At 35.9% G+C, this 22,957-nt stretch overlaps 1 protein-coding gene across 7 annotated transcripts in view; it reads left to right on the forward strand.

The window, feature by feature from the left end:
- Positions 1–22,957, forward strand: part of SS18 (SS18 subunit of BAF chromatin remodeling complex) — a 76,830-nt gene that overhangs the window by 5,375 nt on the left and 48,498 nt on the right. For 4 of the 7 annotated variants that reach the window (XR_004345376.1, XM_032602611.1, XM_032602614.1 and 1 more), the window contains exon 3: positions 6,535–6,619. Coding sequence is in view for 5 of the 7 variants with exons in the window: in XM_032602611.1 (XP_032458502.1) it covers positions 6,535–6,619 (85 nt within the window). In the remaining 2 variants the exon portion in view is untranslated. Of the gene's footprint in view, positions 1–6,534; positions 6,620–14,962; positions 15,038–22,957 lie in introns of all 7 variants that reach the window. The other 3 variants (XR_004345375.1, XM_032602610.1, XM_032602613.1) reach the window with 1 other exon arrangement.

Raw genomic sequence — 22,957 nt, forward strand, 5'->3', positions numbered from 1 at the left:
TGTAACATCCATGTGTATTTCATAAAAACAAGCACAAATTCTTAGAGTCTAATTGTTAAAATCAAGAATTCAGGGACTTCTCTGGTGCTTCAGTGATTAAATACTGTTATCATATTTTCAGACCTTTCAAAAATTTTGCCAATTGTCCCGTTAGTGTATTTTTTCAGTTCCATGATCCAGTGCAGGATCAGATGTTATATTTAGGTCTGTGTCTTCAGAATACTTTAATCTGTAACTGTCCTTCAGTTTTTCTGTTATCTTTCGTGATGCTGACATTGTTGAAGAGTACAGACCAGTTGTCATGTTATATGTCCCTCATTTTGGGTTGACTGGTGTTTCTCCTTGATTAGACTCATGTTATACACTTTTGGCAGGAGTACCACAGACAAGATGTTGCGTCCTTCTCAGTGCATCCTCAGTAACCGTGTGATAGCAGTTTGTCCCAATATTCAGGGTAACTTTGGCTACTTTGTTAAGGTGGTGCCTGCCAGGATCTCTACTGTAAAGTTACTATTTCTTCCTTTGTTATTTCTGTGTATGTGTTGGGGAGATACCTTGAGACACACATAACCCTGTTTCTTAGCCTATTTCCACACATTCGTTTTAACATCCACCAGTGATTCTGGACTAAAACAGTTATTACTGTGGCAGTTGCCAGAAGGTGACTGAACCCATCTTTCCTTCTACAGTTATTTGGAATCCTACTGTAAGGAACAAATTTCCCAGCCCCTGTCCCATTCATTCATTCATTGATTTATATCTGAATGAACTTATGGATTCTTACTGTATTCTCTGGGTTTTAATTTGTTAGTCTATTATTTATTTATTTTCTTTTTCAAATTGTCCCAGATGTTGGCCACTGGGAGCCCCTCATGCTGGTTTCTTGACTTGTCTCTATTATTTTCTGAGCATTTAAAAAATTTCTTGTATGACAGAATGTTCCAGGCTCCTCTTGTACTTTTTTCTGCCCTAGTCTGGAATCATTTCTCCAAGCCCTAGTTCTTTTTTTGGAGAATAATATTTAGAAATTAAGATCTGGTTGCTAGGATATCTTAATTTCTAATCACTTGTACATTTTGCATTTTATGTGACCATTGCCACTTCTTTTATGTATATTTTCTTTGATGAATCTTGTCTGTTTATATGTGAAAATTTCTTTTAAGAAATTACAACAGTGGATAATCATCAGTGGTTAGGAGATCACTACCTCATGTCAGCCATGGAATAACAACTGAGAGGCACTGATTAGAACAATTATTTTCACTTACGGCTTTTTTTCTTCTTTTTACTACCTTTATCCAGCTCCTCCTCTTCCCCGGCCCCCACCACTGGTAACCACAAATCTGATCTCTTTTTCTGTGAGTTTGTCTGTTTTTGTTATTCTTTTTGGGGGGCTGCACTGTGCAGCGTGTGGGATCTTAGTTTCCTGACCAGGAATCGAACCCATGCCCCCTGCGGTGGAAGCGCTGAGTCTTAACTGCAGGACGGCCAGGGAAGTCCCTGTCCGTTTGTTTTTGAAGTATAACTGACCTACATCACTATGCTAGTTCCTGGTGCACAACATAGTGATTTGACATATCTATATGTTACAAAATGGTCATCACACCTGTGGCGTTTTAAAATGCCAGGTAAAGCCACGGGCATAGGACTGGTTCAATTTCCTATAGGCCCTAGCAGTACGTGACAGGGATAAGACATGTTCAGATGTAGAACCCACTTTTCCAACTTGTCGGCAAAAGTTTATACTGTCTTATTCTTCATAGTCTTAGCTTTTTTGTGTATGTGATCATTTTCCCCTTCTCTGCCTATTAGCATAGACCTCATTTGCTCACATATATGTATAAATGGGGCTTAAATTGATTTAGGTAGAATCTTAAATTTTGCCCTTTCTGTTGCATTTAATTTCATTCTTAGAGTTCTTCATATACTCTTTCTTTCTCAAGTTGTCAGAATTGGTTTGTGAGTGAAGAAAAAAAATTTCTCCTCTCAACATTAATAAATGTTCTTGTTTCTCACAGGAGAAGTGAAAGGAGAATAAAGAGAAACATCATTGACAGCCATCTGGGAATTGATAGTTCAATTTTATTTATTTATTTATATTTTTGGCTGTGTTGGGTCTTCGTTTCTGTGCGAGGGTTTTCTCTAGTTGCGGCGAGTGGGGGCTACTCTTCATTGTGGTGCGTGGGCCTCTCACTGTCGTGGCCTCTCTTGTTGCGGAGCACAGGCTCCAGACACACAGGCTCAGTAGTTGTGGCTCACGGGCCCAGTTGCTCCATGGCATGTGGGATCTTCCCAGAACAGGGCTCGAACCCAGGTCGTCTGCATTGGCAGGCAGATTCTCAACCACCGCGCCACCAGGGAAGCCCAATTTCAACTTTAATTAAACAGTTCCTTAAGATGTGATAACTGCCTGAAGCAGTGTTTTTTGTTTTTGTTTTTTTTTTTTTGCGGTACGCGGGCCTCTCACTGTTGTGGCCTCTCCCGTTGCGGAGCACAGGCTCTGGACGCGCAGGCTCAGTGGCCATGGCTCACGGACCCAGCCGCTCCGCGGCATGTGGCATCTTCCCGGACCGGGGCACGAACCCGTGTCCCCTGCATTGGCAGATGGCCTCTCAACCACTGCGCCACCAGGGAAGCCCTGAAGCAATGTTTTTTAAAATCGAAAGTAACTTTATTTTTATGAAAGCAGTATAGGCATTGTAGAAAATTAGAAAACACAGATATTTAAAATTTAGAGAACGAACACCATATTTTCACCACCCAAAGATTTTTCACTGGTAACATCTTTGGATATATTACTCTACCCTTATCTACACACACACACACACACACACACACACACACACACACACACACACGCTCACACTCACTCTCATATAAGTCAGTGAATCACTTGTAGAGCTCATATGCCCAGATCCTCTTCCCTTTAAATTCTGACAACTTATATGTAAGAATATATTATTGCTCTCTTGTGGTGTTTGGTTTGAGCATTTTCTAAATCATCCCATGTATTTGCTTAAATCAGCCCTTATTTTTTGTATTTCAGGGTGAGTGCACCTATTTCAGAGTGTGTTATAAACAGTTCTCAAGTGAAAAATTTTTGTTCATCATAGTGTAAATGAATTTAGTTTTAAATCTCTAGTTAGGAAGTTAACTTTTATTCTATAAATTGTATTTGTGTTGACCTAAAAATACACTGTTCATAGCTTCTAGGTAAAAGTTTCTTTTTCAAAATGAAATCTGACTTTTTTGGATTCATTTTGTAATTATATCAATAAATTTAATGGTGGTTATTTTACTTTATTCGAGGTAATTCATGTAGTGGCTCTTAGTGGAATCTTTGGGAAGTGAACTGCCTCTCATTTAATAGGTTAATAATTAAGGGTATCTGGAAGTATCTGCCAGTATTTATGAGGAAGTTACCATCATGAAATATAAAATGTCGAATATATTTTATATCTTCCCTTTGCTTACATACTGTTTTCTTTTATTAACGTATACTTTTTAGAAATAATAAGCATATAAAAACTGCTTCAGTGACAAATTAATAGTATTTATAGAATTTTTAAAAAGTTTCTCAGGAAAATGTTTAATATTTTAGAAGAATCTTAGAATAAGCTTATTTGATGAGTGCTGTAAAAAGAATGCAGTTTTTACAAAAAGAAACCCTACTGAAGTTACAAAAGACCATTAAAAATGATCATTTTTATTTACCCCCTTACATTAGGTAAAAAGATTTGGGGCTTTTGGGACAATTGTAGAAATTTGACTGGTTTCTGTGGATTCGATGGTGATATTGTATCAGTATTCATTTCCTTGTTATGATGGTTGTATTGTAGTTATATAGGGGAATGTCCTTGTTTTTGGGAAATTGACACTGAAGTGTTAGGAGTAATGGGGTATTATGCCGGTAATTGACTCTTGATGGTTTTGGAAAAAAGTGTGTCGTTGCATGCACGTGTATGTTGGTGTAGGTGTTTAGAGATAGTATGAGACAGATGTAAGATGCTGACAATTGGGGAGCGTGGGAGAAAAATATTTGGGAGTTCTTCATACTATTCTTGAAACTGTAAGTTTGAGATTATTTCAAGATTAAAAATTAAGATTTGATAGTTGGGGAAATGTCTTTAAAGTATTCATAAAAGTTGCTATATTTATAGATATTTAGAACCACAAGGACTTTAGAGATCTACCCTCACTGCCATTATTTTATTTTGTTATTATTTTTTTAAATATATTTATTTTTGTCTGCGTTGGGTCTTTGTTGCTGGGCACGGGCTTTCTCTAGTTGCAGCGAGCAGGGGCTACTCTTTGTTGCAGTGCATGTGCTTCTCATTGCGGTGGCTTCTCTTGTGGAGCACGGGCTCTAGGCGCGCAGGCTTCAGTAGTTGTAGTACGCGGACTCAGTAGTTGTGGCTCGCGGGCTCTAGAGTGCAGCCTCAGTAGTTGTGGCGCAGGGGCTTAGTTGCTCCACGGCATGTGGGATATTCCCGGACCAGGGCTCGAACCCGTGTTCCCTGCATTGGCAGCGGATTCTTAGCCACTGTGCCACCAGGGAAGTTCCTGCCATTATTTTTTAAATGAGGCCTCAAGCGTGTGGCAGATTAAACAGTATTTTAACACTGGCTTACCGAGGACCAATAAGCATGACTAGAATTTTCTTAAAGGGTCATGAGTAAGCCATAGTCTCTGAGTAAAGTTGGTATTTTTATTTTTGATAGGGCAGTCAGCAGATCTCATATCTGAGTACATGTGATAGAGCCATACTAATATTCAGAAGAAAAGAAAAACTTGAAAGAGCAGCCTTTGAAATGGGTTACATGTTCTAATGGCTGGTTGGTTTTTTAAAAATGGCAAGATTGTAGAATCCTGTATCTTAAATTCCATTCAAGATGTCTATGGAATAATGAAGTAGTTCCAGCTAGTGGTGCCTGTTAGTGCTGTTTGAAGAATTTCAATGACATAATTAACCATTATGAATAATTCAGTGCAAAATAATAATTCTTGGTCCTTGTTTGTTTAAGGATCCCTATAACAATATATCATGTCTGATTGAGCAACATAGTGTATATGTGAGGAGGAGCATTAAGAACTTAGACTTGTTTTTAAACAACAACAAAAAAACAAAAACAAAGCAACAAGGAAACCTTGGGAAGTGTTGGATATATCTGTTACCTCCATGGTGGTGATGTTTTCACTGGTGTTCATGTATGTCCAAACTCATCAAATTGTACACATTAAATACGTGAAGTTCTTTATATATATCAGTTATATCTCAATAAATTTATAAAAAAACAAGCAAACTACAAAAGTATGATCTTGTTGGTGAAGAAACTTTAAGTTCAGTGAGAAATAAGTTTTTTCCTCCCTAATAAGAAAACAGTAGTGAAACCAGTTTTTCCAGCAGGATATAAATAATGCAGCGAAGAATTTACTAGGATTCCTCTTAACGGTGTCTGTCTTAGAAAATTACTTCATTTGGGATCCATATTAGAAGACTCTGTTTAGCTGAATAAAGTTCTTTTGACTTATTTTCATTATTTTAATTTGTATAGTATTTATTAGTAAATGAAATTCTAAAAGCTTAATTTGATGCACGTTTTACGTTTGTATTATTTTGTGGGTTTACCAGCAGTAGTAATTGGATCACTACTAATTTCAGTCTGGTTTCATCTGAGTTAATTTTTTAAATTATGAAGAGAGGCTTAGCAAAAATAATTCATAGGTAAGTAAGATCACAATAAACATGTTAACCACTTGACTCTGATAATGAGAATTTGCTTTATTTTTTAAAGTTAATTTGCAGTGTTGTTGGTGTCCTATTATTTCCTCCATCCCGGTGCTTTAGCATATAACTTTTTTCTTTTTTTTGTAATTGGAGATGCCTCTTTATTGTCCTCTCTATACGTCCTGATAGATGGGCAGCATAACCACGGCAGGCATAGATTGTTGGTCACTGCTGCAGGAATGAGAAGGGAAAAAATGTGTGGTTTCCACCTCCTTTCTGACATTTTAGCAGAGCGTGTTGACTGTACTTGGCTTTGAGGTTTTTGGCAACACGAAAATGGCAGAGGGAAGGGAATAAGCATATCAGTTTTGTTGATTCCTTCATTCTAGATCTCTTTGCATATGTTATATGTGGGGAGCCAGTACCTGTCTCAGTTATTCCATTTACTACGCTGTACAATCTTGTACAAGTTATTAACCTTTCTAAACCTCAATTTCTTCATCTGTGAAATGGAGAAAATAAGAATCTTCACTTCATAGTGTTGGTTTGAGGATTAAATCGGATGTTTATGTAAAACAACTATAGCAATATCTAGCACATGGTAAGAGCTCCGTGTTTATTATTGTCTTTGAACATACTTATTTGGAATTATTTTGCAGAGGAACTAGGAAAAATTGAAGTGCTGTTGATGTTCAGGTAACAGAAATCGCTCATTAAACTTGAGGAATAAAATGCTGTTTGTACAATATGTAAGCAGATAGGAAGAAAATTATTTTTTAATATTGATATTTGTTTTGTTTTAATAGGTATCAACAGATGCTGCATACAAACTTGGTCTACCTTGCTACAATAGCAGATTCTAATCAAAACATGCAGTCTCTTTTACCAGCAGTAAGTACCTTTAAAATAGTGTGAAGTAGATAATTTTTATAGAGTTCTTTACAGAATAACACATTTTTGTTTGGTGATTCTGAGTTTTGTTTAGCAAATCCTGCCCTCTTCTGAGAACATGAAAATATTCTCCTATATGATCTACAAGCTTTATTATTTTGCCTTCATATTTAATTTGAATTAATTCACCTGGAATTGATTCCCTGACTGAAGAAGTTATATCCATCCATCTATTCACTAACCCACCTATTTATTTATTTATTTATTTATTTATTTAAATGTGTAATTGCACAAATTATTTAGGAACAAATCTGTAATATTTTAAAGCAGATCCCCAGCCATCATATATGTAATTTAATATGCATCTCTGGCAGATAAGGACTATTATCCCACACCACAAAATTAACCAGAATCTCTTAATGTCTTATAATACCCAGGATGTTTTCAATTTTCACCAATTATCTAAAAAACTCGAATGTTTTAATGATTGTTTGCCGCAGAATCCAAACAAGGTCCACCTGTTGCATTCGTTGATCTGTGTCTTAAGTTTTTTTTAATCTGTATCAGTTTATATTTTTTATTCTCCATTTATTTGCTAAAGAAACTGGGTCATATATTTTGCAGAACTTCTCACATTTTGGATTTGGCTGATTGTATCCTCGTGGTTCTTTAATGTGTTCCTCCATCTCATCTGTTTCCTCTAAACTGATAATTTATAGATTGAGAGGCTCCATTAGAATTAGGTTTAGTTTTATGTTATTTCATTGGTGGCCCCGTGTTTGTGTTGCCTATTGTATCTCATTAGCAGGGACATATTTTGTTGTCCCGTTTTTAGTGATGTCAGGATTAATCAGTGCACACAGTTGGTACTGATCTGATCAGTTCATTATAAAGTTCCCCATCTACCTTTCAGTTATTGGTTTTAGCAGTCATTGGTGCTTGTTGACCAGGTTCGTTGTTTCATTTTAGGATCTAAGAACAATGAGTTTCTAACTTTACAGTTCCTCCTGCAATGTACTTCTTTTAAAAAGGAAAATTTCCTTTAATCAAATATTTGGTTATCCTGAAATAGAGAGTTCTATAGGAAAGTCATGATAAAGGCTTGATTCTATTCCTTTATCAGTTTTCGGAATAACCAGTTGGTCTCTAGCAACCTGCAAAAGATGACCAAGGATTTTGTCTTTTTTTTATTATCTGAACTTATACGTTTTTATATTTTTAATGTGTTTAAATCCATTGAGTCATTCTTTGTGATACTCAAGTTTTCTCACCTGTGGTCAGTGGGTACCCCTTCATTTGGCTCCTGTGTCCTTCTGACATGATTTTGGTATTGTATAGCTTCTTCGCTTCAGAATTTGTGAGAGAGATCAGACTGATTATGTTTTCTGCCCCAGAACTATTCTGCCCCAACTGTTTTTCCAACCAGCCTTTTTCCTATGGGAATTGGTATTTAGAAACCACAATTTGGATGTTTGGGGCATTCATTATTACTGAGTTTTCATTTTTTCTTGGCATTTTCAGCAGACAGAGGTAGTAAACACGCTTTTTAAAAAGAAAGAAAATATTAAATTAGTGATATTGCCATTTCAGGAAAAGTTTTTTTACCCAGATTTGATTTTATGTATTAGTATCTCTTCTGTCTTACTCTAAAAATCTTGATACCTCAATGACATTATTATAGTCACTTGTTTGCTTTATACTACTATATATGTAACATAATTTCAATATAACAATACCAAGATTGCCGCTAACAATAATATGCTTGTCCTTAGATATATCTCACTAGGGATATATAATGAATAAATTTAGTTTTGAATCTGAAAGAATGTTAATGTGATTTTTTTGCCATGGATTTCATTATCAGCTAGTATGAGCAATAGATTTGATTTCATTTGTTTCCAGGTAGATAATTCTCTCCCAGCATTATCTGTTAGAAAAATAAAACAAAATATCTTTTCTCTATTTTGTCATGCCGCTTGATATTATATATCAAGTGTCCATATATGTGCGGGTCTGTGTCTAATCTCTCTATTCTGTTCCATTGGCCAGTTTTTATAAATTCCACTATCTTGTCACAGTTGTCATAGTCCAGTAAGTCTTGATGTATGTTAGAGAAGTTCTTTACTTATTCCTTATATTCCTTATTTTTTTCAAGAATATCTTGTGTACTGATCCTTTGCATTTCCATATACACTCAAACATCAGCATGTCCCACATAATCCGCTTGTGATTTTCATTAAGGTGAACTTGACTATAAATCAATTTGGGGAGAATTGATGTCTCTACAATACTGAGTCTTTCAAATCATGATCATTGCATGTATTTTGATTTATTTAGTCCTTTACTATCTGTCAATAAAGTTTTGTGATTTTCCTGAAAAGGAAATTTATACATCTCTCTCCTGCAGAGAGATTTACACATCTCTCTGGATTTATTGCTAAGTACCTCGTATTTTTGAGGCAATTTGAAATGGAATCGTTGTTTTTTAAGTTTTATTTTGTAACTGTGATTACAGCTTACATAGAAACTCAATTGATTTTGAATCTCACAGCCTTGTTCAACTCTTACTTCTAACAATTTTTCTGTAGATACTTCCAGTTTTCTATATTCACGAACATATTTGTGAATAATGAGTTTTGTTTTTTCTTGCCAATCCTTACACCTTTTATTTCTTTCTCTTGCCTTACTTCTCTGGCTAGGACCTCCAGTACATTCCTGAATAGAAGTGGTGATAGAGGACATCTTAATCTTGTTCCTGATCACAAAGGGAAAGCTTTCACTGTTTGACCATTATGTATGATGCTTGCTGTAGTTTTTTTTGTGGATACCTTTTATCAGATAGGAAGTTCCCTTTCGTTTCTGTTGTGCTAATAATAGTTTATATATTGAATGGATGTTAAATTTTATTAAATACTTTTATTACATCTAATGAGGTGATCATAGTTTTTTCTTTAATCTGTTAATGTGGTGAATTACATTGATTTACTTCTCAATGCTCAGTCAGCCTTGGATTTTTGTAATTAACCTACTTTTTCATGACCCACTTGGTCATGGTCTTTTTAAAAAAATTGCTGTATTCAGTTTGTTAAATTTTTGATCAAGATTTTTATGGCTGTTCATGAGTGTCATTGATTTTTAATTTTCTTTTCTTATAATGCCTTTGTCTGTTTTTTATTTTGAGGTTATGCTGGCTTCATAAAATGACCTGCAGAATTTTCCTACTTTTTCTTATCTGGAAGAATTTGCAGAGTATAACAATTTCCTAAATGATTGGTGTAATTCTTTAGAAAAGCCATTTGGATCTGAAATTTTCTTTGTGAGGCTTTTATTTACTGACTCAATTTCTTTATGGTTATAGGACAGTTTATACATTTCTATATCTTATGAGGTAGCTATTTTGGTAAATTGTGCTTTTTAACATTTTATCCAGATTTTCATATTTATTGACATAAAGTTTGTGAAATAATCTCCTTTTTCTAATGTCTGTGGGATCTGTAGCGATAGTTTATTTTATTCTTAATGTGGTTTATTTGTGTCTCCTCGTTAAAAAATTTTTTTGATCACTGTTGCCACGTATTTATTGTATTTTCTTCTTTTAGTCTTTAAAGCGTCAGTTTTTGACTTTGATCTTTCTCTGTTGCAGCATTTCTCAAACTTTTTGTTCACAGAACCCCATTATATTATACTTAAACATTACTGAGCGCTCTGAGGAGTTTCATGTCAGTTATATACACTGATATTATTGACTATATTTTACTTATTATGCTAATATTCATTTAAAATGAACAACAGTAAACCCATTGCATGTTAATATAAATAACATTCTTTAAAGGAAAAATAACTATCTTTGAAAAAAAATTTAGTGAGTTAAATGACACTTTAATAATTTTGCAAATTTCTTTTAACTGGCTTAATAGGAAACATCTGTATTCTCATATCTACTTCTGGATTCAATCTAGCATATGTTTTGGTTGAAGTAGAAGAAAATCTAGTCTCACACAGATGTGGAATTTGAAAAGGGAAGAATATTTTTAGCCTTTTTAGGTTGTGGATAATCTGTGATAGTATAGCAGATCTCAGCAAGTGTTTTTTAAAGGTTAGTTGCAGTATGGAATCTGAAATTATATCAGTACATTTTTCTTATTCTGGTACATTAAAGTTCATTGGTCTGTTTTGCATTCTGTATGGATCTTTTACTCAAGTGTGATTTCATAACATCATGCTTTGGTCATTTGGAAAATAATAAGTTCACTTAGTTATGCACCTTTTCCAAATACTGATATATTTCATTATATGATACCAAAAAATTGGTGATTTTTTGAAATCACCACCAATCTAATCAGAAAGGTCTCTTAAGTACTGGGATGTTGTCAAGCTCAAGACAGTAAATATAAGTTTTCCAAATTCCCAATTCTTCCTTGAAAAGTCAAATTTGATCATTCGCAGAAAATGCCATCAGTTGTTTTCCAGGCTCATGGTGTTCAGTTTTGAGGAAATGTCTGCCAAATACCCAAGCCTGGATAAGTATAATTTGTCTAGATATTGTTCTTTTGTTTGTTTGTTTTTTTTTGCGGTACGCGGGCCTCTCACTGCTGTGGCCTCTCCCGTTGCGGAGCACAGGCTCCGGACGCGCAGGCTCAGCAGCCATGGCTCACGGGCCCAGCCGCTCTGCGGCATGTGGGATCTTCCCGGACCGGGGCACGAACCCGTGTCCGCTGCATCGGCAGGTGGACTCTCAACCACTGTTCCACCAGGGAAGCCCTAGATATTGTTCTTTTAAGTAAAATTGGTGTTCCATGAAAACAGTGCCTAAATCAGCAAGCAGCACAATCACAAAGTGTTTTCATTTTACTTTGATTTGCAGCAGATGTGTTTATTATTTTCACATTTTGTCACACAGAATATTTAACTGACACGGAGAATTTAATAAATGAATAAGTTTTACTGCTTCGTCAAGGACTTTCTTAAGTGAAAATGACTTTTTCTTTCTTTAACTGCTAGTCTGGGGCAGTCAATAGTACGATGATTTATTTGATACCTTGATATATGCCAAGGCTCCATCAGTGACATCCACTTTTGCTTTTGCACCATGATGTTGTAAATATCAACATAGCCTAAAAGGCAAACATCATCTTAGTAGTATTATGGAAATAGTTTTGACCTTTTAGATTCCCTAAAAGAATCTTGAGAAGCAGAGTTTGTGACCATTACTCTTTTGTATGTTTTTGGATATGATTAATTTCTGATCTCATCTTTATTATTTCATTTTATTTTCCTTCAGTGTATTTTGCTGTCCTTTTTCTGAGTTTTAAGATGAATGCCTTCTTCATCAGTTTTAATCCTTCCATACTAATACATGCATTTGAAGGGTGTAAATTTCTGTCTAATTAGTTCTGTTATGTAGTATATTCATATTTATTCAGTTCCAAATATTTTATAATTTCCATTGTTATTTCTTCTTTTTACATAGGTTGATAAATATATTAGTTTGCAAACATAGGGAGATTTTATTGTTTTCTTTTTCTTAATGATTTCTGACTTCATTGCATCGTGGGTAGGTAACACTTTGTATGATTTCAGTTCTTGGGAATTCTTTGAGATTTGTTTTACAATCCAGCATATGGTCAGTTTTTACAAATGTTCCATGTATTCTTTAGCCCCTGAGTGCAGAGTCCTGTATATGTTCACTAGTTCAAGTGTGTTAATCTTGTTTGAATCTTCTGCATAGCCTTACTGATTTTTTTTTTAACTTTGTGATGTTTCATTTGTGTTTGTTCTGTCAGTTACTGAGAGGTGTATGTTTAAAATGTCCAAGTATAGTTGTGGATTGACTGTTTTTCCTTGTAACTCTTTTGAGTTTATTACATTTTGAGGCACTGTAGTGGATGCATGTATGTTTAGAAATGTTATAGCTTTCTGGTTCTTTGTAACATGTCATTATGAAGTATCCCTCCTTATCTCTAATTATGCTTTTGGTATTAATGTCTACTTGTCTGGTTTTTGTGTAGCTGAGTCAGCTTTCTTTAGCATTTGCATGGTGTATCCACCTTTCCATTTCTTTGTGTTAGAGATATGTGTCTTATGAACAGCATGTTGTTTTTTTTAAAAAAATCCAATCCAGCAATCTTTGTTATTTACTTGAAACATCAAATCCATTTACAGTGAATGTAATTGCTTATGTATCTTAATTTAAACCTGCCATCATAGAATGCACTTTATTTTTGTCTCATCTGTTTATATTCCTTTTTTTCTGTTCTTTTTGTCTTGATAATTATTTAAAAGAATTTTTTTCCCCCACTAGTTTGGAAATTATATACTTACATACTTATTATTATTTTAGAGGTTACTATATAGTTAACAATTCAAGGACCCTCAGATACTTTATTTCAATTCATTCCGTCAATGACTTATCCATTGTGTTACACATTTTAAATCTGTGGATGTTTACTCACAAGTGATTTTTCCTTTTTTTAAAGTTAGTCTTCATTAGATGATTATCATTGTTAACATTTTTGATGCTTTTCATTCCTCCCTTCATTTACAACCTTTTCTCTCAGATCATTTCTTTTTTCCTCCCTAGAGAACATATTTCAGTATTTCCTTTTAGCATTGGTTTGGTGGTGACAGATACCTTCAGGTCTTTTTTTGTTTGTTTTTGTTTTTTTTGGTGATCTAAAAATGCCTTTTCACTATCATTCTTTTTTTTTTTTTTTTTTTTTTATGCGTTACGCGGGCCTCTCACTGTTGTGGCCTCTCCCGTTGCGGAGGACAGGCTCCGGACGCGCAGGCTCAGCGGCCATGGCTCACGGGCCCAGCCGCTCCGCGGCATGTGGGATCCTCCCAGACCGGGGCACGAACCCGTGTCCCCTGCATCGGCAGGCGGACTCTCAACCACTGCGCCACCAGGGAAGCCCTCACTATCATTCTTAAAAGATGTTTTTGCCAGGGACAGGTTTTAGGTTGGCATGTGAGCACATTAAATTAATCATTCTACTGTTTTCTGGCTTTTATCTATTGACAGTTGAATGTCAGTGTAAACGTTACTATTTTGAAGGCAGTTTGACTATTTTCTTTGTGTTGAAGATTTTTTGCTTTGTCTAGAGTTTTTTGCAGTTTTACTATGATCTCTTTAGGTGTGTGTTTCTTTTTATTTATCCTGCTTGGTGTTTGTTGAGATTTCTGAAATCTGTGGATTGATATCAGTTTTGGAAAATTCTCAACTGGCTTTCTATATTGGCTAACATGCCCACAGCAAATGTAGCCCCCAAGTTTGGGCCCATGTCTCTAGAATTTTTTTCTTCTGGATCTTGGCCTGTTCATTTCTAACTACTTTGTCTGCTCTTCCATATCTTTAAACATATTTTAAAAGTATTTTCTCCAGCTTTTTTTGTTGTCTGCAGTGGAGGGTTTGAATGACCTAATTTGCTGTTAACCTGTGATTCCTTAGTATTGGAATAGAATTCTGTTTTGCTATCCATAGAATATTAGTTATTTTTAAGGCTTCTTAGATATGACTGTTTCACTGGAGAGAGAACAAACACTTGCAGAAGGACTACTAAGTATTGGGTCCTTTCAGTACTTTATTTCATCCTTAGAATTTTTTAAGATATTAGTCCCATTCTGTGGTTGAGGAAACTGAGTCTCAGGGTGATTAATGCATCTAGAGACTTGTAGTTGCTAAGTGGTAGCATGGCATTTGAACCCAGGCCTTACTGAAAGCAGTTCATGCATTATGATACCAAGTCATGTTGCTACTAGGATGGAATAGAAATTAAAGTCTGACCCATTTGCTCTTAAGTTTGTGTATCAGGGTAGGACGCGGCTAGATTTTTCAAGAGCTTGAATCTAAATTTTACAACCTGCAGTGTCTTGATTGTTCTACTGTGTTGTTATGGAAATGAATGCCTTGATCATTTTTGTTTCTTGTCTATCATTATTCCTGTACTCAGGTGTTAAGTTTAAAAAATAAAGTTAAATGAATGAATCTGCTTATAGTTTGGGGACTATACTATAGATTTAAGAGGCAGGTTAAGAACTTAGCTTATTAGTGGGAAGCAGCCGCATAGCATGGGGAGATCAGCTTGGTGCTTTGTGACCACCTAGAGGGGTGGGATAGGGAGGGTGGGAGGGAGAAGCAAGAGGGAGGGGATATGGGGATATATGTATACTTATAGCTGATTCACTTTGTTATACAGCAGAAACTAACACACCATTGTAAAGCAATTATACTCCAATAAAGATGTTAAAAAAAAGAATTTAGCTTATTATCACCATGGTGACCTATAACTCAGTGATTCTTTTTTTTCTTTTTTTTTGCGGCACGTGGGGCTCTCACCACCGCAGCCCCTCCTGTTGTGGAGCACAGGCTCCGGATGCGCAGGCCCAGCGGCCATGGCCCACAGGCCCAGCCGCTCCGAGGTATGTGGGATCCTCTCAGACCAGGGCATGAACCCGTGTCCCCTACATTGGCAGGCAGACTCTCAACCACTGCGACACCAGGGAAGCCCTCTTTTTTTTTTTTTTTCTCCTGTTCTAGTACATCTGAAAGATGTGACACATTGTGAACATGTTCTCATCAAAAGAGTAACGCATTGCGCAGGGGTTCTCAAGTCAGGGCACTGAGTGTGAAGAGGGGACGTTCTCCTCCAGATAGTCTTAGAGTCTCGTGGGTGGTTGGGGAATGAGGGTACTTTGCAGAGTGTTCTCAGGTGATTCTGTTAACCCTTCCGTATCCCTTCTACCCAGCCAATTGAGAGTCTCTATGTGACTTATAGTACTGTGCAATTCTGGATTTTGTCAGTTTGTCTTGATTTGAAATATTGTCTTCATAATATATGGAAATGTCTTAAAGTCTTAAACATTACAGTTTCTCAGATATGTCCCATATTCTCTCCAGCTTTTATGCAGAACACAAAAATGTTGGGTCATACCACACATCTTGAGATTTAGTTACTCATTTCTCTTGCCCTTCCTCAAGGAGGTAGTAATTATTGAGAAGCCAGTGTGGTAAAATTTAGCTTCCCATAGATATTCATTAAGGTACTGCAAAATCTCTAACTCAGAATTTACTATTCCATTCTCATCTGTTGCTAAGTTATACACTGTTATTGAATTTTTTTTCATTTGTTTTTTATAGAGTTTACATTTTTCCCTACCAATCAAATAGGACAGTAAAAATTATTATTATTTATATTCAGGGAAAGTATTATGTTATTTTACCGTCACCTGGTTAAGAACCATTACAAAGGAAAGACCACATTTCATTACAAACCTACCATTGTTTCAGATTCATTTAACACAGTTACTATTTTACATCATATTTTACTAAAGAATATAGTTATTGCCATATGTGTATTTTGAAATAAAATTTTCCTTTTTAATATTGCTCAAAGTTTTATTTAAAATGTGTAATCAGGGCTTCCCTGGTGGCGCAGTGGTTGGGAGTCCGCCTGCCGATGCAGGGGACACGGGTTCGTGCCCCGGTCTGGGAGGATCCCACATGCCGCGGAGCGGCTGGGCCCATGAGCCATGGCCGCTGAGCCTGCACGTCCGGAGCCTGTGCTCCGCAATGGGAGAGGCCACAACAGAGGCCCGTGTACCGCAAAAATAAATAAATAAAATATGTGATCACATTTTCATTTTAAAAAATGGGTATTTTGAAGATTAGGTTGCTTGGGAAGCTAAGTTAACAAAGGAAGAGGGGTTTTAGAAAGCCTAGAAATAAATAGATCCTCATAGTAGGGGTAACAACAGAGAGTTGGACCAATAATAAAAGCGGGGCTAAAGAGGGGGGAAATCAGCAGGAAGGAAAGCAGTTGGATTAGAAATGAAATAGGAAGAAAGGTGAATTTGAGAAAACTAGAATAGTAGAATACATACTACCAATCTGCCAAAAGGGATAAAATATACTACTTACTAACTGTAGTTGGAGAAATTTTGACCCTGAAAAAGGACTGTATGTTTTAGGGTGATTTTACTGAAGTTTTCCAGAACGGCGTTTTTCACTTTATTTAACTGGTTAGTAATGTGCTCATGATTATACGTATGCTCAACTTTTACGTTTTTTAATGTCCTCCCAAAAGAGGAATTATATATTTATAGTAATATTTCATGTATCTGGAACAAGACCAGATCTAGCAAACTTCTCCTATTTGAAAGAAAGTCGAGAATTAAAAAACCAGGAATAAATGGAAAAAGACCTAAAAGGAGAAAAACAATTTATAAAGCCAGTGTACTAACACTTAGGCATTTTGCTTCTTAGTTTGGGCCCTGGGTATTCTTTTCTTATTTCAAAGGCATTGTAAGTTTGTAACAGAAACTATTCTTAGTCTTACACATATTTGAACAAGTTTGCTTTTTCAATTTTAAGCCCATAGCCAAAAAGCAGCAAATCACACATCAGAACTTGGAGAGTGTATTCCATAGGCAGGCATACTTACAAGCAGTGTACCTGACAGCTGAGGTGGCATTGAAAGACACCAAATATTTGTACAAAACTGACATAATTCAAAATTTACACTATTCTGACTCCATTTAGTAGAGGTATATAGGGTCCTATCTACCTTGGTAACTGTTGGAGGCATGATTAGAATGTTGGTTTTCAGAGTTGGTATACTTTCTGAAACAACATGAACTATTGACATAATTATTTTCATTATATGAACTAGGAACAATTTTGCCAGTAGAAAATATGACTATATTATGTATATGTAAGTCCTTCCTACAAATGTACTTTGAAGAAATTGCATTTCTAAGTTTTAGGCTAATATTAGCTATTGTTAGTTTATTTTTGTCTTCTGCTAGTATTATGAAGTAGTAAGCACCATTGATTTAAGAAAGAATTATGAGAGAACAATTTTAAAAAAAAAGCTTTTATCCATTGATTTAATTTTTCTTTGGGGAGAAAATAGTCTTTTTATTGTGGTAGTTCATTTTGAAGGCATACAGTCTAGAAATATTTCTACAGAATTAAAAGTTTTAGAACTGGAAGGAGCTTGGATAATCACATAGTCTAGTGTTTCTTTACCTTGGCTGCACATTTTAAAAGCTTTTCAGGTGATTCTATTGTGTAACTAGGAATTGAGGATTTTATATTGCTAAGCATTTTAAATGGAATATCCAGTGATGTTTGAGGATATGCAAAACTTTGGAAAAATATGATTCCTATTTCTGTAGTATCACCTTCATTTGATGTGTACCATGGCCATTTTTACAGTATGAGAAAGATAATACTTATTCTGTAATGCTGTTAAATGAAGGATTGATTCAGACAATTCATGGTGTCCAGTATATAGGAGGTACTCAGTAAATATTGATGGTGATGAAGATGAAGGTAGTACGCAATTGGAATGTGTAAATGGAAAGAGAAGTCAGATTAAGGAGAATTTGAAAGAAGATTAGCAGGTTTCAGTTACTGAATACATATGCAGGATAAGGAAGGAGTTTGGAGACTCGAGTGACATTAATGCCATTCCCTAAGATTGAGTATGTATGCATTTAATTTTCTTTTGTCAGTATGGAAGAAGGCAAAGCATATATTTGTAGAATCAAGTTTTTTTTTTTTAACATCTTTATTGGAGTATAATTGCTTTACAATGGTGTGTTAATTTCTGCTGTATAACAAAGTGAATCAGCTATATGTATACATATATGCTCATATCCCCTCCCTCTTGCGTCTCCCTCCCACCCTCCCTATCCCACCCCTCTAGGTGGACACAAAGCACCAAGCTGATCTCCCTGTGCTATGCAGCTGCTTCCCACAAGCTATCTATTTAACATTTGGTAGTGTATATATGTCCGTGCCACTCTCTTACTTCGTCCCATCTTACCCTTCCCCCTCCCCGTGTCCTCAAGTCCATTCTCTACGTCTGCGTCTTTGTTCCTGTCCTGCCTGAGTGTTCTTCAGAACCATTTTTTTTGGTAAGATTCCATATGTATGTGTTAGCATACGGTATTTGTTTTTCTCTTTCTCACTTACTTGACTCTGTATGACAGTCTCTAAGTCCATCTACCTCACTACAAATAAACTCAATTTCATTTCTTTTTATGGTATGCATTTAATTTTAAAAGAAAGCTGAAAGTTGATTGGAATTACTTGTCTTGCTTTTCACTTAATTCATATGAGCATTGTTTAAAGAAATCTCTAATTTAATCAGATACACTTGAATTTTAAAAGTATTAAAGATCATTTTTGTTTAATAGGTGTTCTGTCCAAAAAATAAAAGTCTTAACTAGTAATGAAAATTGGTTAGAGGGAGTAGCCTTACATTTTATATATTTTTTATTTCCTAAATTTCATTTTTTGGTGATACCACACTTGATGTTTTGAGTTAGCATTGGGCACTTGATCAGCCTTTCCTTACACAAGTGTCAGTAAAAACGATAATATATTTGTCTTCAGGTTCAGTGACTGTGCTGGCAGAGCATCCATCTGTTAAGGTATTTCACTGACTAAAATTTGATATTATAGGATTTACTGTTTACAGGTGTGATCCAAGTGAAATGAAGGAACACGTGGGAACACGTCGTTAGCGTTGTGGAACATTTTAAAGATTAGCAGAGTTTATTTCATTTATAAATTTTTTTTTTTTTTTTTTTGTGGTATGTGGGCCTCTCACTGCCGTGGCCTCTCCCGCTTGCGGAGCACAGGCTCTGGACGCGCAGGCCCAGTGGCCATGGCTCATGGGCCCAGCCGCTCCGCGGCATGTGGGATCCTCCCAGACCGGGGCATGAACCCGTGTCCCCTGCATCGGCAGGCGGACTCTCAACCACTGCGCCACCAGGGAAGCCCCATTTATAAATTTTAACTTAATTTTTAGCACAGGTAATACTTTGATGTGGTTAGAACATTAAAAACTACAAAAAGTCATACAGAAGCCTACTCCCACCTCTGTCTTATACCTGCTTTTTATGCAAATAAAAGCCAATGTAAATACATACTTTCCCCTTCTTTTCTAGGCAGGTAGAACCTTGCTTGCCATACACACTGTTCTGTACCTTGTCTTTTTATTACAGTTTTTTTAATGAAAGGGTTTAAGTTCTTATTTAGAATTATGGAAAGAACTTTTCTTCAATATTGTCAGCATTTTCAGCATGTCTTAAGTGTTTGATGAACATGATCATATTTATTTGGTCAGTGTGATAATGTTGAAACTTGTATTCTTTAACTTCTGTGATAGTTTTCTTTTTTACCTTTCTAGCTGCTCGGCTCCCTATGTTTTACCTGCCTATCAAATGTTGATGATCTGTACTTGAACAACTTTTTACTATACACACCCTTCCTGGGAGATTTCACCCACACTCCTGGTTTTTTATATTCTTGACTTGATGTTCCCCTCCATATTCTTGGCTCCCAAATATGTATCTTCTTGCCCAAGTGTGCCCCATGAATGTAGCTTCCACTTGACATAACCAGTTTGGATATTTTACAGGCCTCTCCACACAATGTAGGCAGAAGTCATCCGTCTCAGTTCCCCCTCTGTTCCTTGCTGTTAAAGGAAAAAAAAGTGCACAGCCATTTTGCTATTTCCTATCTCAAGTGAGTAGTGAGAGCACTGAGTTCTTTTAGTCAGAAACATAGTGATCATCTCAGACTACGCCCCTTTCTTTCACCAGCCACAGCTGTCTTCTTTCTCTTCTACCTAATAAAGTGCTGCAAAATAAAAGGTGTCTAATTAAGACATTTTGGTATTAAAAACAGAAGCAAGACTACAGGTGAAATGGTCTTTTGAAATGTGTATCTTATATGCCAAAAAGTTCTATAAATGATATTAAAGACAGCAGATAGTAATTCTATAGTACACTTAAAAGCTATTTTAGAATTATGTATATTTAAAGTACATTTGAAACATAGAAGTAATTAGTTCTGTTGAGGATTAGGGAAGGTTTCATAAAGGAGGTAACCCTGTATTTCATAGAGAATTGATTTATGGGGGCACATTTCTCTACATTAATGTATGATAGGGAGCATTTTGCCAACATTGTTGCCTATCTTGTCTTTTTAGAATCCTAGGAAAAATCATGTTAACTATTTGCTGGATAGCATATATAAAATTCAGAAGACTGTCTGAGTCCAAATATGTAAAGAAATTGGATATATCTCTTACTGCGAGAAATACAAATGTGTGTGTAATTTTCTTGCAGAACTATATTAGTGAATGAAGCTTATAAATGTACTAGAGAACCTAAAGGTTGTCCCTTTGTTATTAATTGAAAATAATGTATCTAGCTCACCTCTATAAAGAGCAGAATTTGTTTGCCATATAGCTAAGAAAGTAAAGAACCTAAATGTTGGAAATTAAGTAATTTATTCTTATTTGCACAGAATAAGTACAGAAAAGTATTTGTACAGGGTTGTTTAAGCATTATTTTTATTGGCAAAATAATGAAACAATATAAGGAAAAACTGTCAGTAGTGAGGATGGGTTAAAAACTGTTATATCTTATTCAGTTGAGTTCTGTACTTTTGCATGAGATTGAATTATATGCTGATATAGGATAATACCTACAGTAGAATTAATAACAGGATAGTGTGACCCTACTTTTAAAAGCTAAATATATGTTTATATATATGAATTTTGAAAAAGATTCTGGAGATGTGCATACCAAGCTTTTAGCAATGGTTCCCGTGTGTATTGTTTCTATTTTTATAATGATTACACATTATTTTTGTAATTTAGCCAGGCTGGTATAGATACAAAAACAATATTTAAAAAATTCAAGATCAAGCAAACATATATTTCTTCATTTTTTAAAAAAAAATGTATTTATTTATTTATTAGTTTTGGTTGTGCTGGGTCTTCATTGCTGCACACAGGCATTCTCTAGTTGCAGTGAGCAGGGGTTGCTCTTTGTTGCGGTGTGCGGGCTTCTCATTGCAGTGGCTTCTCTTGTTGCGGAGCACGGGCTCTAGGTGCGCAGGCTTCAGTAGTTGTGGCTCGTGGGCTCTAGAACACAGGCTCAGTAGTTGCGGCGCATGGGCTTAGTTGCTCCGCAGCATGTGGGATCTTCCCGGTCCAGGGCTTGAACCTGTGTCCCCTGCATTGGCACTGCGTCACCAGGGAAGTCCCAAGCCAAATATATATTTCTTAATGGGTGGTATTATTACAACTTTAAGAAAGGCTTAGGGCTTCCCTGGTGGCGCAGTGGTTGAGAGTCCGCCTGCGGATGCAGGGGACACGGGTTCGTGCCCCGGTCCGGGAAGACCCCACATGCCGCGGAGCAGCTGGGCCCGTGAGCCATGGCTGCTGAGCCTGCGCGTCCGGAGCCTGTGCTCCGCAATGGGAGAGACCACAACAGTGAGAGACCGAAAAAAAAAAAAGAAAGGCTTAGGGTCCTGTCTCCCAGTATTTCCGGAGTAGATTAGTTTATTTATTTTTTTCTTTTCTTTTGAAAGAATACTCTAGAGAAATCTTCTGGTCTGTGAAGAAAAAGACATTTACTTTTTGTTCTTTAGATTATATGGTTCTGGAGTGATTGTTTAGTGGTTAACATCATCAGGGTCTGGAAGACTTGGTTTTTCAGAGCTGAGACAAAGTGTAATGTTGGATTTGTTATGGTAAAAATGTTTGCTGTTTCATAAAGTTGAATTTAGTGGGGAACCTAGTACTAAAACTGGGGAGAGTATTTTTAGTAGGTCAGTCATTCTGGGGCCTAAGCCTTTAGGACAGTTGAAGAATCAAAATGCTGTGAAAATAACTGGGAGATATTATTAGTTATGAAAGTTAAACTGATCACATTTTACGATAGGACTGAATATTAGCTGTCTTCTTTGGAACAAGGTGCCATATGACAATTTATGAGATTGTTAAATTGAAGAAATCAATTGGTGAGGTCAAAAGCCAGCATAAATTCAAGGCTACCCATGGTGGCATCCTGAAACTTCTTGTAGGCACGAATGAGGAATCGAGGAGACCTTCCTAAACTGTTTCAGATATGTGTAAAATTCATTTTGGGGAGACTGATTTTAGGACTAGGAACTAAGGCAAATATGATACAGATGGGGCTTTTGGATCCAGTCTTGGTTGACTAATCAAGAGTCTTTTGTGTGTATAGGGATCATCTCTTTATCAACTTTTGGAAGTATTTTATCTGTGTATATGTATCTATATATGTAAAATATGTATAACCTGTTTTGAATAATTTATTTTTAAATCTATTTCTACATGTCACTTTAGTGCCTCCTTTGGGGAACTATTTTAATGACAGCTATACTAATGATAGTTATACAGATGAAGAATTGTTAAACTAAAATTTGTATTTTTCAGTTTTTTTATATTCTAAAGAAATATTGAAGATAATTTTATAGTCAAAATTATTTTTAGTTTTATAGTAAATCAT

Source organism: Phocoena sinus, chromosome 14 (genome assembly GCF_008692025.1).
Source record: "Phocoena sinus isolate mPhoSin1 chromosome 14, mPhoSin1.pri, whole genome shotgun sequence".
In the NCBI taxonomy this organism is placed as follows: Eukaryota; Metazoa; Chordata; class Mammalia; order Artiodactyla; family Phocoenidae; genus Phocoena; species Phocoena sinus.